The 16,449-nt window shown below is 41.6% G+C and overlaps 1 protein-coding gene across 1 annotated transcript in view; it reads right to left on the reverse strand.

Annotated features, from left to right (window-relative positions):
* Positions 1–1,568: 1,568 nt before the first annotated feature.
* Positions 1,569–16,449, reverse strand: part of IL31RA (interleukin 31 receptor A) — a 91,014-nt gene continuing 76,133 nt past the window's right edge. Inside the window, exons 14-16 of the mRNA XM_014594054.3 lie at positions 14,209–14,302; positions 8,153–8,228; positions 1,569–5,733 (exon numbers count right to left, since the gene is read on the reverse strand). Of these exons, the coding sequence (XP_014449540.1) occupies positions 5,134–5,733; positions 8,153–8,228; positions 14,209–14,302 (770 nt within the window). The 3' untranslated portion in view covers positions 1,569–5,133. The remainder of the gene's footprint in view (positions 5,734–8,152; positions 8,229–14,208; positions 14,303–16,449) is intronic.

Below are 16,449 nucleotides of genomic sequence, written 5' to 3' on the forward strand. Positions count from 1 at the left end.
GTTGAAGAATTCCATGTTGTCTGTTTGGCACTCCTATCAAGCATAGTTCAGTGTCTGAGGTAAAATAGCTGATTCGTGAATGTTTCAATTCAATCCATGCTAACGGGGAGTAATTTCTCTGTTCCATGCAGCAGCCCAATTAGAACTTACATTTACTATGTAGTACTCAGTGGGCACATCTATACATCCATTAATGTGCTTTAGATAATGCATGATAAATTTAGTACTGAGGGCTCCTATAGACGTGAAGTGAGGCTTCTTCTGCATTGGACTAGACTCAATTAAAAGTCTACTGGAATGTGGAAATTAATGCACTCCAGTGTCATGTGTATCAGGGTCCCCATGCTGAAAAATGGTGGTGGGGCACTTTAAACAAAACTCATCAAACAAGTTTTAAGTTCAAAATGCCCCACTGCCATTTTTCAGCGTGAGGATGCTGATACACATGACACTAGGGTGCTTTTAATGAGTGTGCTTCATTAATTAAAATGCCCCCCTGCCTCCCAGAACATGTCTATAAACACCCTCCATTGTGAGGTACTAGGAAAATGCACATTAGCCAGTCTTAATGCGCATTAACTAAAGAGCATGGGGTGCCTATACCTGAGCACAGAGGCTGCTCTGACATACTGTAATTACATTAATCATGTCTGCTGGAGTGTGGCAATTACCATGCTCCAGCCAGCCTTCATATTTTGTATATCAGCATCCCTGTGCTTCAAAATGGCAGCAGGAGCGTGTTAGCTAAAGCTCGTCAAACGAGCTTTAGATAAAGTGTCCCCACCACCATTTTGAAGCACAGGGATGCTGATACACAAGATGCTCAAGGCACTTTAATTAGTGTGGCTCTGATAAAGCGTCATCCTCCCCACCCCCAGAGCACATCTCTATAGATGCCCACAGTTTTTGATTGATGCTTAATGTATATTAGCCTATTTTGATGTACATTAACTAAATAGCACACTTTTTAGTGATGCTTTAATGTGCATTAAAATAGGCTAACACGCATTAAAATGCATTTGTAGACACACCCCATATTCTTTGCTTTTTCCTTCTTCACGTCCCTGAACATAGATTTACAACCTATAGATTCTGAAGATTAGGATACTTTTTTGCTATGCTCAAATGTCTCAGATTTTCAAGAAGCAAAATGCTACATTCACAGGATCATTGTGGGCTGAGTTTGAGTGATGGCATGCATCTTTAAGTATTGCACAGTGAAGTAGTTAATCCAAAGCCATCAATACTGATGGAGTCTCACAGCTAAATACCTCCTTTAAAATTAAACCTGCTGTGTATGTACATATCACTTTCTATCCAAGTGTAAAACGTGCTTTAAAAATATACCCTCATCAAACATCTTTTCCAGAGAAGGACGCTGAAGACCCAGAGAGGGGTAAGTGGCTTTTTTGTGATTATACGAAGAGGGTGACAGAGCCTGGAACAGACGAACCCTGGTCTCCCAAGGCCTATGCCATCCCCATTAAATCATCCTCCTCATTCCTCAAAGCGTAGAACACTAAAGGTGTGTATTCCTAAGCAGGAAGAAAGATGCTACAATTGTAACATTCTTACTGAATTATTTATTCTGTTAAAGACCTGATACAAGACAGATTCATTCCATTTTAAATTAAAACAGTGAATTACCCATGACAGGTGTGTGACATCATCATTTCCACGGTTTTTTTATATGCACCTGACAATACTGAAAGGGTTGTATATCATTGGTTTTGTCATGCATAGATAGATGTTCTTTTAATCCTTGCAGAACATGGATTTGTGCACACAGGATTCAATAAATATTCCACTGCTATATTTTAGGCCAATTTTTCCAGCTGGCCTTTGGAATAAAGGTGACCTGTGAAGTAGTCACTGGTGATCATGTTTCTGGCTCTTCTTCAGCTTGGTTACTTGAATGCTTTCCTAATAGCATATTCCTATATAAACAGCTGTTGTAGATGCCACAAATACATTCTCTGACCACCAGTGATAGAGAAGATGGTCACTCAGAGTCCCTCTACATGTGCCAGTAAAAGTGCAATGGGATCTAATGTGCAAACTACACAATCGTGCCTCCAGCCATGCCATCACAATCCCAGGTCCCCCCTGCATCATCTTCCATGGCTGTGAGTCCTGCAGTTGATGGGGCTCAGTGTGGCTTACAGCAGGGGCAGTGTTTCCTGCACTGCCCCCACAGTGAACCCTATAACCCACATTGGTGCGGCGCTCACAGCAGCAGCAAAAAGAATGCCTTTGCAATCTTCATGTGGGGCTTGCAGTAGGGGCAGCATTCCCCCACACTGCCCCCGCTGTGAGCCCTATACTGCATGATGATCCCAGCAGCATTCTCCACACTGCCCCTGCTGTGAGCCCTGCAGCTGAAGACACTGACCCTACTGCAAGCCCCATAGCCAGGGAGGCTCACAGGGGCAGCCATGCTCTCCCCCCTGCACGCCCCACAGCTGACAGAAGAAATGCTGCCACCACTGCAAGTCTTGTCAGCTGCAGGGCTGGCACTTGGGTGGTTCTCCCCTGTGGCTGGGAGCCCCCCAGTTAGTGGGGCTCCCAGCCACAGGGAAGCATTCAGCCACATATTCAATTAATTGCATGAATAGAACAAGCTATAAAAAGTTATTAAATATTTTTTGGAGAATAACTTTGTAGTTTATTGCTTGTTTTATCTGTGTGTGAATCATGCCATTAACTGGTTGAATGTGTAGCTGGGTCACAGCTTAAGGCATAATTATCTAGTTAATCACACCTTAAGTGTAATGTGTAAAGAGGCCTAATGAAAAAACTTAAGAAACTCCTGTTCAGGACAATTTGGTCTTTGCTGGAATTGTTTTAAAGTAGTAAATGCTAATGCTAATGAATGTGCTGGACAGGCAGTGAAGACCACTCACAAACTCAAAAAAGCAGCCTCAAAAGGTTTGAGCTGAATTTCCATTCACATTCAGTTCCTGAACCAAGAATGCCTATTAATGCAAGCTGATAGACAGCAAGAGAGATATTCGTTTACATCTGTTTCCCAACTGTTATTGCATCATGAAAACTTCTGGTTGATGCCTATGTGGGCTATATTCAAATCACTAATTTCAGAATTAACCACTTTATAGCCCATGACCAGCCCCTGGAGGCCAATTAGTCATCTTTAAATAGTACATGTTTCTTATTCTATTAGGATAAGAATTGAAGAGAATCATAGCAATAGGGTTGGGAAGGCCTTTGAGAGCTTATCCTTTTCCACACAGTAGGATCAGTTATAACCATTTCTGACAGTTGTTTGTTTAATTTGTTCTTTAAAACCACAGGAGATGGATACACCATAATCTTCCAGGGCTTAATCATCCTTATAGGTAACAGTTTTTTTCCCCCTTACGTCTAACTTAACTCACCACTGCTGTAATTTAGGATATTTTTTTTTTTCCTATTCCCAGAGGACAGGGAAAACAGTTTGCTTTTTACAGTAACCTTGTACACACTTAGACTGTTACCATGTCACCCCTCAGTCTTTTCTTCCCTAGACTAAATAAACCCAGTTCTTTTAACCTTCTTTCCATGCTGGTCATGTTTTCCAGACCTCTCATCATTTCTGTTGCCCTCCTCTGGACTCTTACCATTTGATCCACGTCTTTCTTGAAGTACAGTACCCAAACAATACAACTTTATACATTTTTAAATATTGTAAATGTTATCTTGAAAATAATTAGTGGTGAGATACCTCACTGTTTATTTTCTGGCTCCCCAATAAGAGGAGGGGGACTTTACCACCTGTAACTTTAGCTTCCAACGTTACTCACTGGGCACATTTACATGAGATGCTAGCTGCGCAATAGCTTAATAACACTGCACAGTAGCTTGCCAGGCACAAACTGTGTTAATACACTACTGTGCAGTAGTAGTGTATTAACCTCTAATTTAGAGATTTCTCTAAGGAACTGATTCTGATTTCACTTACACCAACATAAATTAGGAGCAATGCTACCAGCACTGTTAAAGTTAAATAGGTTAAAAATTGAGCCAAGAACCAATTCCTAGATGCCTGGATATTTCCTGAGATGACATTCAAAAAAGGTTTCTTAGATTTTCAAATATGCTTTCTGGTTCTTAACAGGAAGAATTTCTATGCTTAATGCAAAGGTCTTCAGTCTTACATCAGATACTGAGGAGCAGCTTTAGATACTTATGTATATGTAGCATATTCCATTGGTTACAGGAGAGGTACAGCCTTAAATAAAGATTCAGTGCTCTTTTCTATGTAAGGTGCTATATTCAGCTAAGCCATTTCAGTCCCACACATCAATGCAGCAGTAAGGAGAAGCAACTGAACGGTCAGGAAAAAAAGATGCACAAAGGAGTGAGAAGTACAATGAAATAAATGAAGTGCCAGTGAGTGGAAAATAAGGAGATGGGATAAACAGAGTAAAACACAAAATAAAACAGAAAAAGGAAACTGGAATGGGCCCCTGTTTCTCCCAAACTGATGAAATCTATGACAACAAATCAGAAGTCCTTGAACACAGACAGGAAAAGTAATATTAAAAAATAGATGATTCAGGTATCAGGATGCGACACGGAGAGATCAAAGCTACTCCACCAAACAGCAGGCACACTACGGGTAAACTTAAAATAAAACAATTGAGGGAAGGAAGAAAGGGAAAGTAGCCCCACTCCTTCTAGCTTTAAGAGGAAAGGAAGTGTTTTCAATCGTTGAGCAAGCATACACTGCCCATTGGTCAGCCATGGAAAGGAACAGTCTGGAGCGAAATCAGTGTTTTATTTACACAGCTGGTTGGCTTGATCAGATAGTTTTGATAAGCCAAAAGGAGAAGATTAAGAGGAATTAAGTGGAAAAAAATAAGACTGCACTGTCTCACAACTGGTTTGAATTTCTTATGACCATGCCTTAAAGAAAACTGTCCTTTCAAGCCTGACTAGAAAATCAGGTGTAAAAATTGTTTCATAGTCATTCAAACAAACTGGAAGTCTTTGGCTAGATTAAGTGATACCAACTGAGTTTCAATGCATGTATGTGTAGAAGACAATAATCCCAAGAGAAAGCAGATCAGATGGGCAGCACAGCATCATCTCATGATGACTTTCAAAAATAACATTTCTAGGTCCAAGAATGTACTAATGAGCTATGGTCAGCCCAAACATATCCAGTGTCACATATGACTGTCCTGCAGTGTTTTTTTGAAAAGGGGCTGTTGATTGAGTTCTGGATTCATTCTTGTTACGGTCTGGCAAGTTTTCAGGAACGATAAATTCCCTTGTATTAACAGAATTTTTCAGGTATGGGTTGAATGTAGCAGCTTCTTTGATATCTGTGCATTCTCCATCTTCATTTTCATTGTCTTTGGAACTTGAATTTTGGACAGGAGAGAACTGGGGCTTGGAAAAATCCTCTTCCAATTTTTCTACAGGGTAAATTTTCCTGTTAGGTTTCACAGCTGAAAGCATTTGACTCCTGAAGTCTTGTTCAGTAACTATGTATGGCAGTGATGGTGAGAACGATTTTACAACTTCATGTTCTTTATTACACAATTCCTTTTTGTGATCATTAGGCACATCCTTTGCACAAGTATCTGTATGGTCTGACTCATAATTTTCATGTTTAATTAGTAATAATTCAGTTTGATTTTCATGAGGCATGCCTGGCTCCAAAACACTGATGTTTTCAGAGCCTACTGTTCCATCCTCAGACTGTCCTTGCTTCAGCAATGAATTACACTGTCAGTTTAAAAAGAAAGACTTGAAACGTATGCCAGTACAAAGAAAGATAAATGACAAAAAGCTATTTGAAAATCAACACCTGAACAACTCTAAGTCTTCACATTTAAGAACTCAGTTAATGAAACTTAGATATTCATTACTGTTGATATACACTTGCACTCTAAAAATGGAATTGTGTGGCTACATCTTTGTCTCTTATTGACTCCATATCAAGATTTTCAGTTAACTATTTTCTTTAAGTTTGGTATTTTTCAAATGGAAAACAAACAAATGGATACCAATTTGCCATAGGCAAACAGCTTCCTTGGAGTTATACATGGAAGGGAGTTTGTTTAACTAATGAAGGCTGAATTTAGGCTGGACTTAGTCAGTATAGTTGCTCTAAATCCCATCTAAATGCAACATTTTTCTCAGTGCATTTGCACAGTAACTGCTGAAGTGTCTCTCTACTGGAAATTTTGTGACTGAATTGAAGCAAACACAATGAGCTTTTAACAGTCAAATAAAAGGGTGAAAATCTGATGAACCGTAGAATGGTAAAAATTCATAGAACCACAGAAAATTAGGATTTGAAGGGACCACTAGAGGTCATCTAGTCCAACCTCCTGCTGAAAGCAGGACCATCCCCAGCTATATCATCCCAGCCAAGGCTTTGTGCATCTGGATCTTAAAAACCTCGAAGGATGGAAATTCCACAACCTCTCTGGGTAACCTGTTCCAGGGCTTTACCTTCCTAGTGAGAAAGTTTTTCCTAATATGTAACCTAAACTTCTGTTGCTGCAACTGGAGACCACTGCTCCTTGTTTTGTCATCTGCCACCATTGAGAACAGCCCAGCTCCATCCTCTCTGGAACCACCCTTCAGGCAGCTGAAGGTGGCTATTAAATCTCCTCTCATTCTTTTCTTCTCCAGACTAAAGAAGCCCACTTCCCTCAGCCTCTGCTCATAAATCATGTATCCCAGCCCCCAACCATTTTCAGTGCCCTCTGCTGGGTTCTCTCCAATTTGTCTACATCCTTTCTGTACTGGGGAACCCAAAACTGGACACAATACTTCAGATGTAGCCTCACCAGTGCTGAAGAGAGGGAAATAATCACTTCCCTAAATCTGCTGGCAATGCTCTTACTAATGCAGCCTTGGAAGCCACTAGCTTTCTTGGCAATTAGGGCACATTGTTGGCTCCTATTCATCTTATTGTCCACTGTAACCCCCAGATCCTATTCTGACTGGCTGCTTAGCCAGTCAGTCCCCAATCTGTCCTTAATTATTAGCCATGCCTATAAGCACTATAGATATTTCCTGACTGGGCAAAATGGTCAAGTTTATATTAGCTAAACTCAAATTACTTGTCACGGTATATAAACAAGGTAAAATCCCATGGTTAGAATTCAACCACCTCAAATTGAACTAATGACGTTACTGTGCAGATACACTGGGGGAAAATATTGCATTTAGGTTGGATTTAGCAAGATTGTGCTGGCTAAGCTCAATCTAAACTCAATCTTCATTAGCAAAGGCAAACCCTGTTGTATTTATAAATCCCAGGAAGTTATTTGTTTATAGCATTTCATTTCCTCAAATCCTTACAGTAAATGTTTATATGGATTGAAATGAATACAACAGAATTGTAATCCATGGACTAACAAACCCTGTATGTTAGCCCTACACAGGAAGGCAAAGAAGAATGACTGGAAAAACTTAAGGGAAAACTAAAGCCATATCTAGACCACAGGCTGACCATGCCAGGCAGGGTGCCCTCAACATACTGTGCTGTTCTACATAGGCTACCTTCTAAATTGGAAGTAGTGTAATGCCCTCAAATGGCCTGCAGTCCAGGCACTGCCAAAGGGTAACATAGACACATGCTTGTGAAAGAGTACAAGGAGAACACACAGCTTTCTGTACACTCAGCATCTGTTATGGCAGTGGTCAGGCCAGGAGGTTTTTCATATTGGTCTGTCATCTGACAGTTTTACCAGTATGGTTGTTTCCTTCTATATGATATAATTTTGCCTTGTAAAAACATGTTCAATAAATAATATAAGCACCCTACTCTGATTCATATTTTAGGACATAATCTCTAAGAGACGTGGCACTCTACTGACCATGTATGCATTACTCTAGAGTTCTCTAGTCTATTTAGCAAGACAGACAGACAGACGTCTTGTACTTCAATAATGTAATTATTCAAGATGTACTTCAACAGTGTAATTATTGTGCTGTTTTAAAGTACCAAATTTAGAGTCCAATGAAGGTGTCTATGAGATAAAGGTGAACTGTCATCCAGTCAATTCAACCTTAGTGAAACATAATTTTATTCACCAGTGTAGCCCAAGAGATCTGTTGTACTTCAATTGTTTATCAAAAAATTAATCATATCATACATTTGTATTATTAAATAGACATAAGATATTACCATAAATACATCCTCCGACCCTACCACAATGCTCTCTGCAGGATTTGGTACATCAGGCCAACAAACCCTTTTCAATCTGCAAGTAATAAACAGAAAGTGGTCATTTGAGGTACAAATTAGATTACTAAAATTGTGAACACCAAAGAAATACTGGGAAATAAATCAATTAAGTATAGAATAGCAAATATTTATCAAAGGAATATAAATATAATCATTTTAATAAGTGGAATTGCATTTCTTCAAGCCAATTCTTATTTACTGTTTGTATCAGATGTCAAATAAAAAACTAGGGCTAGGGAAAAAATAGTCAAAAAACAAGGAAATGCCTTCTCCAAAACCAGTGGTTATAATTAAACAGTGAAATGAGAGCTGCAACTGTAACTGCTTAAGCTAAAAAACTACAAACCTTTAGTTTTGCCTACATTAGGCTTATAATCAAGGCTGTTTGAGTGCTGTATTAGGCCAGGGGTCGGCCATCTGCAACCATCTGCTGGGCTGGATTCAGCCATCAAAGGTATTGTATCCAGCCTGTGAAGTCAGGACAGCAGTACTGTTCAGCAGCAGGGCTATTTGATTGCATTTTGGCAGCAGGGGAAGCTATGGCATGGGGAATCATGTGGTGGCACATGGCAAGGGAAAATGGTGTCATTCAGCAACAGGGCAAATTAGCAGTGACTGGGCAACGTCTACATGAGACGTTTACTCTGCAGTAGACTAATTAGCCGTACAATAAATATCTTGTCATCTACACTCTGGAGCAATAAAGCAATAAACTCCAGAGTTTATTGCACATGTAGACATATTCATCGTGTCATAGCTGGTGGCCCAACTTAGACTGAGCTCCACTTATTTAGCCCACCACTGGTCATAGGTTGCCAACTCCTGCATTAGGCTATTTTTTCAGTTCAGTTACCTCTAGTTATCCACACCGATTCTAGTTAGAGTGAGCACATCCACACGTGCAATGGCTGCATCCACACATGCAGGCACATAGTTTGTGGCACCACAAACCAGATGCCTTGCACGTTAAACCATGCACCACACTATTAATATGCAGTGTAGCAGCAAAAAAATAGGATTTCTCAATAGCAAAAAAACCAAACAAACAAACAAAAAACAAACCCTGATAAAAAAGCAGGCCAAAGCATGTGAAAGTAGCATGTGCCCAGACAAATGTGGAGACAGGGGAGCAGGAAGTCCCAGGCACCCTGTGCCCCAGCACATAGAGCCCCTGCACTAAGGCACACTGTGCCCCAGCCTGCCACTCTGTGGGCAGCTGGGCATACCCTACAGCTGGCTGGGGCACAGTGTGCCTTGAGATTGGAGAGCAGGCAGCCCTGGGCTGGATGCTCCTTTTTCCACGTGCCACAACACAAGCTCTCTGCCCAGGACAACCAGCTGTGCTGGCCAGGGCATGTGTGCCTCAGCACAGGAGCTCCACAGTCCAGGGCTGCCTGCTCTCCTGTCGCCATGTGCCACTCCCTGGCTGGCTGGGGCTCAGGGTGCCTCAGCGCATGGGCTACCTGCCAGCTAGCCTTGTGCTGAGGCACCCTGTGCCCCAGCCAGCCCTCCCTACAGCATACAAAACCCAGCTAGGAGCCAGAAGGAGCTGGGCATGGGCAGTTTGCCCAAAGAGGGACAATTTCTACCTCAACAAAGCACATGTGCAGGGAAAAGCACTGCAGCACAAAGTAACAGCACAAATTTGTACTACTACTATTTGTGCTGCTGCAAGTGCACACCCCTGCTCTTCTGGATGGGGCCGATGTGTGCTAATAAACTCCAGAGCTTATTGCATCAGACTTTATTGCTACCAGGAACAGCCTTTGAATGTGCACCTGAGAGCAAAAAACTCCAGAGTGTATTACTCCAGAGTTTATTTGCGTGCAGCACATTCAATCCAGTTACAGCAGCCCTCGCTCACAGCGGCACAGGGCTGCTCTGACCAGGCTCAATGTGCTGCAGTGGGGCTGGCTGGGGCATGAGGGTGCTTCAGAGCCAGCGGACAGCCCCCACACTGAAAAACCCTCGAGCTCCAGCCAGCTGAGTGTTTGCCCATGCACCGCTGCGCACAAAAAGCCTCCAGAGCAGGCTAGTACTTATATTTACAAGTGTAATTTTAAATTTAAATTTACAAGTGTAAATGAAGACATTTTTTAAAATCAGTTTACGGTAAACATGTTTTTAATCCTAAAAGGGATTAATAATCAGCATGTTTGTAAGCAACTGAAAAGAGGCTCTGAAAATGAGGAATATCAGGCATCCTTAATAATAGGTGGCACTGCAGTCCGTGCCTATAACACACCTGGTAATACATAACTTACATCACGTCTATTGCATTCTCATTTTTTGAATTTGTCACATTCTTAAGAAGCTAAGGCTTGATCCTGGAAATACTTAAAATATGTGTTTTAATTTTACACGTAGGATTTTAATGAGTCTATTAACATGACAAGTTATCTGCGTCTGTGGATATTGGCAGGTTCCAGGTCAGAACTTGTACTCTTTGCTATCGTTTATCTTGAATAATAATAGTAACAAAAACAGTTAATAAATAACTCAAACTAGCTTCGTAAATGCTTTAAAGTGGCTTTTTGCACACTTTTATATGTAATTGCAGGAATTGCCTTTAAATTTGGAATTGCCTTTAAATTTACTTGAAATTTACTAGCCTGCTCAGGAATTTATTAGTTTCATGCACTCTAATAGGGCACACATGTAGACAGAGATGTTTACTGTGGAGGTAATTAGGCAGCTAAATGTCTCATGTAGACATACCCAGTGATCACACTATAAAATACTCCCTGATTACATTATAAAATACTTCCTGAACTATGCAGAGCTGTTATATTAGCAGCTGATGACGTAGTAACTCAAGCAGAAGCCAGCACTCCATGGGAGCTTGTACACATGATGGTCATCAACATGTACACATGACAAAAATGTTACTTGTGTGGCTCAATGGTGTCACACAATACACTTGTGCCAGTTTTGGGGGTTTTAGATGAGTTCACGTCATTGCAAACTAAATTACATCTGGATGTAGTTTAGTTTGCAACATTGCAAATTGCAATGATGCAGCTGTCAGCTTGCCCCCCAGCTGCAGGAGAGGCAGGCAGACTGCAGAAAAAAAAAGATTGGGCCCCTCAGTACTTCTGCTTTCAGCAGGCCCCTGCAGCTGGCAGGAGGCCTGGGGCCGACCAGGAATGGTCTGGCTTGCACCAGGGCAGCGCGGGAAGGTGGCAGCAGGGTGGCTGGGTTTGCTGGCAGCCGGAGAAGGCAGTGGGGATGATGCACAGGGTGCGGGGCCACCTGGGTGGGTTGCTAGCTTCCCCAAGCCCGCCCAGGCTTCCAGTGCCCCATGCACCATCCCCGCTGCCTTCTCTGGCTACCAGCACACCCAGCTTGCCCATGAGACAGCATGGGGAGGCAACAAGAGGGCAGCTGGGTATGCTGGCAGCCAGAGAAGATGGTGGGGATGGTGCACAGGATGCTGGAAGCCCAGGCAGGCTCAGGAAAGCTAGCAGCCCACCCGGGCAGCCCCATACCACATGCACCATCCCCATCACCTTCTCTGGCCACCAGCAAGCCAGCCACACTCCTGCCGCCTTCCTGTGCTGCCACAGGGGCAAGCCAGCCCATTCTTGGGCAGCCCCAGGCATCCTGCCAGCTGCAAAAGCCTGCTGAAAGCAGAAGCAGTGAGGGCCCCAATCCTTTTTTTTTTTTTTGGCAGAGCTTGCCCATCTCTCCTGCACCTCAGGGGCAAGCTGCCGGTGGACCAAAGTGGGCCCTGAGCTGCAGGGGGCCCCGGTTCTTCCCTCCACACAGTGGCGGCACTGCCACTATTTCAATTTAGAGGCCACAGAATAAAACCTAGGGACTAAGCCCCTGTCATTTGTACAAGCACCCCTTGCTGAGCAAGACCAGTTCAAGAAGTTTTGTGTAGATGTAACTCAAGGTAGGGACAGCATGTAAGTTGTATCTCAATTTAATTCTGCAACCAAGACAAGCCCTTGGGTGTTTCTGACTACAGCATCATTTATGTAAAAGAGTAATTGCATTCAAGATGGCATCTCCAAATCAAATCCCAGAAATCTGTGGTAGTCAGAAAAAGATATGAAAACTGTAATTTGTCAGAGGAGCATTTATCATAGCAGTGCATAAGATAAGGATCTGAAATACTAGAAGCTCCTAGATATGTACAGCAGCGCCCTCCTCACTTGGCTGCAGTCAGACTCCTTGCTAGCTTCCCTCTGGCCTCAAAAAGCTGTGGATTAGAGCCCCTGAAGACTACAGTGGGAATCAAACCCAGGACTCCCACTTCCTTGGGAAGTGCTGTTACTGATAGTCTACTCTGCAAAATGTACAGATTTCCCTTGATTTATGTGGGTTCTGTATGTGCAAATTCGGTCTTATGCAATGACCCTTTTTATACCAAAAATGTGTTATACGCAAGGTAAATTCACTCTTATGGGATCGGTGTGGTGGAAGCCCGCAGTCAGCTGCTTTGTGCAGTGCACTGTGGGAGTGACACGCACCAAAATATAGTCTCCTGTGTGGATCTGTGCTCCTCATTCATTGTCTGCAGCACGTTTCTGTAGTTGCCATCCCCATTATGATAATGCCCTGTGCTTGTGTGTACTGTCTGCTGTTGGTGAGTACCAAAATTGTCTTGTAAAAGTGGTACAAATGGGTCTGGGGGGTCAGTACAGTTGGCGTCTTGGAACATATCCCTATTTATTACATCGTAAAGTGGGTTCCCTTTATAAAAATTCGAGTTCTGCACTATTTTTCAGGAATGCATGTACAGCATAAAGCAAGGGAAACCTGTACCACCACTTCCTCCCCTTATGTTTCTGAATAAAAGTAACTGTGGATGCAAACAATATGCCACCAGTTTGTATTAAGTGCACTTAGAGTACATCTACCGTATTGGGCCTGTCTGAGGGCCCCAGTACAGAACTGCCTAGTTTGCAAATCTCTGAGGGACTCAGAGTGCAACTTAGATGGTGTCAAAGTCACCAGAAAACTCAGATTCCTGAGGGTTTTCATATGACTATGTGAAATAGGCAGGGTCTCTGTGAAGCACTCTCTCAGGCTTAGGTGCCCATGTTTTATCCAAGACACATTTTAAGAAGCTTTGTTCCTCAGTGAATCACATCCAAAGTGTATAGCAGCTAAATATGTCCAAAGATTCTGTCCTCTTTGAGTATGCCCCCAGGCCATAAAAAGAGGGAACTGGGTCAAAGTCAAATTGCAGAGGTTGAGTCAGAACGGGTCAGTGAGAGAACAGGCAAAAATGTACCCAGTAAAGCACACTTGCTTCTGGAGCCTGGAATAGGACCCAGTATACTCAAGTCTTATCTCCTCTGCACTAAGAACGTATCTGGGTACCATCTGACAAATTTATTTACTCCAAGAGGCGGAGGTATGTAATGAATCTAAAAGTTCTGGGGCCATAGGTTTTCTTCTACATGGTGAAACTTCTGATTATGTCAATTGCTTTTTTAAACTCACAGGCCATTACACAAAATCAAGCACTCGAGTTAGGAAAGGCCAGAATTCAAGTGGCCTTGTAAATTTAACTCAGCCCTCTCAGAAACTAGTAAGAGACAACCTTTCTAAATGCCTGACTTTACAAAGTTCAGCTTATGGGCTGGGTTTGCTTGTAATATATTGTTTTGTAATGTATGTATTGCATAATAGATGTTATTTTTTAAAAGTCACAGAAAAGGTTTTTTGATTGGTTCATGCCATAATCCTTCCTCAAACAATCAACTGCTTTAACTGAGATAGGCAATAAGTTCCATTTCTTATACTTTTATTCTGGTCTACCACATTTTCTATAAATAGTATTTGTTTTTACAACTATATGACAAAATAGATGGATTGCATAAGAATCTGAATGTTTATCTATTAACTTAATCAAACTGAGAAATGTTCTTAATACCATATTTGCTTGAAACCAACAACCAAGAATTCTTTAACTAAAAATTAACCTTTCACACATTAAAATTGACTTTTTTCCCCATTGAAAATTTAGAGAAATTACTCACGTTTGTTTTTTTAGAGTACATATTATTCCCAGCAACAGTAAGAACAGCATACATAATCCAAGTGATATAAATATATAAAGTAGGTCTTCCTTATCTTGAAAGAAAGAACAAATGGTGAAACATTTCTGTATATATTCCACTGAAGAGCTCATTTTCAATTTTAGTCTATAATTTCAGAGTCACTTGCTAGCATAATTTGAAAGGGCTTTTGTTATTTCATCTTTGCCAAATTAATCTGGTTATTGTATCCAGCTGTGTAACAGTATGTGATGGGGCTTTATGTGGATCTCAGAACAGCTGCTTCTGATTTTAGCTGCTACTTTATTACAATAGCTGTTTCTTTACCATCTCTGATCCATCAGGCTAACATGGTAGAAGTTCTCGTACCAATGGTACCTGCAGAAACTGGTATACCTAACACTGTATCCAGCATAGCCTTAACTCTCCAGACTGAATCAACCCACCACTGGGTCAACACAGTACAGCCTTCAGTACAAGTCCAGAGCAAGGTTTGCCCACATTCATCTGGAGCCCTAGCAAAATACCTTAGCCACAGCAGTATCATACCCCAGCACCACCTCTTTGAAGTGTATAAAATGTATGGTAAATCATGCAGAGGAGGCATATTTTAAGATACATTTACAGTGTAGTCCTACTAATGACTGCAGTGTAGGGTTGAGATATATGAACTATGGTATCTAATTTGGATACCAGAAAGTAATCTAGTCACAGCAGAATAAACCTCAGCATGTTATAAATCAGTCTGCTTTTTGGGTAGCAATATAGTTACTAATTTACAGGCAGACAAAGTTATGCCATATCCAGACTGCTGTTAGTACATGAGCTAGCTAGTTTAAAGCTAACTTACACATCCCTACATTACTTTGTAGTTACTCCATTATAGACGTGCCAAGAAACGAAACAGAACTGAGGAAATAGTTTTCTACATTGCTTCTTTCATTTTGAAATCTTAACAGAACAACTCTGAATTTCTGACTTGTAGCCATCCCAAGGGAGAGGAAGACAATGATAGTAAGAAAACAAAGATACAAGGTTATTTCCCAAAGGCCACAATTGTGTGTTGAGTAACTTGCTAGCCAAGTTTAATTTAAAGGAAAATGTGTCATGCTTACAGTAAATTGTTTATATGGGCAGAGAGACAATAAAACATCGCAATACATATTTATTTGAGCCCAATTTCTAAGGCATATCTTTTCTGGTAAAACATTAAGCCCTGATCCTGTAACTGACAGAATAGAAACTTACTACTTTGCCCACAAAGAGCCATCGGCTTCAGCAGAGACCTATGGGGGAGCAGCAGTCAACTGTTAAAATCTTAATCCATGTAGTTTTGGGCTGCAACGTCTTCCAAGGCATTGAGTCAAATTCAATTACTTCTAACTATTCACCTTCATTTTGCTCAAACATTCAGAAGAAGCTAGGATTGTCCTAACAAGTGGCAACATGAAAAACCTGTGGCTCAAACCCTATTTTACCTGTATGGTATCCAAGTGGTACTTACTTAAGTACCCAAGTACGGTCCTATTTCACCCTGTTCAATTCATTAATGTACCAGATACATAATGCACGTTCATTTTAGTCTGAAGGCTCATGCTATGGACACACATTTGTAATGTTACAAGAAGTGGATGTCCAGATAGTCATGGCATTTGTAGCACCACAAAAATGGTGGATCCACCACAGAAACAAACAGAAACATTCAGAAAGACTTGGGACTGTTCAGTCTGGAGAAGAGAAGACTCAGAGGGGACTCAGTGGCAGTCTATAAGTATGTCAAGAACATAAATCAGGGCCTAGGGGAGCATCTTTTCAGCAAGGCCCCCCAGGGGACAACAAGAAATAATGGGCACAAGCTGATTGAAGATTGCTTCAGGCTACATTTAAGGAAAAACTTCTTTTCAAGTTTAGTGCCAAGGGTTTGGTATAGTCTCCCCCCACAGGTGATACAGTAACCCACCCTGGCGAACTTCAAAAAGTGTCTTGATGCCCACCTTGCTGGGGTCACCTGATCCCAGCAGTCCCTGTCCAAGTACAGGGAGACTGGACCCAATGATCTATAAGGTCCCTTTCAGCCCCTAACAACTATGAAACTATCTTCCAAAGGAGATCTTCTCAGTAGTCCTACATGTAATATATGGACAGTTATATAGATTTCATAGATGTCTGGGTTGAAAGGGAACTCAGTAGATCATCTGACCCCCTACCCTGGGCAGGAAAGAG

Source organism: Alligator mississippiensis, chromosome 3 (genome assembly GCF_030867095.1).
Source record: "Alligator mississippiensis isolate rAllMis1 chromosome 3, rAllMis1, whole genome shotgun sequence".
NCBI lineage: Eukaryota > Metazoa > Chordata > Crocodylia > Alligatoridae > Alligator > Alligator mississippiensis.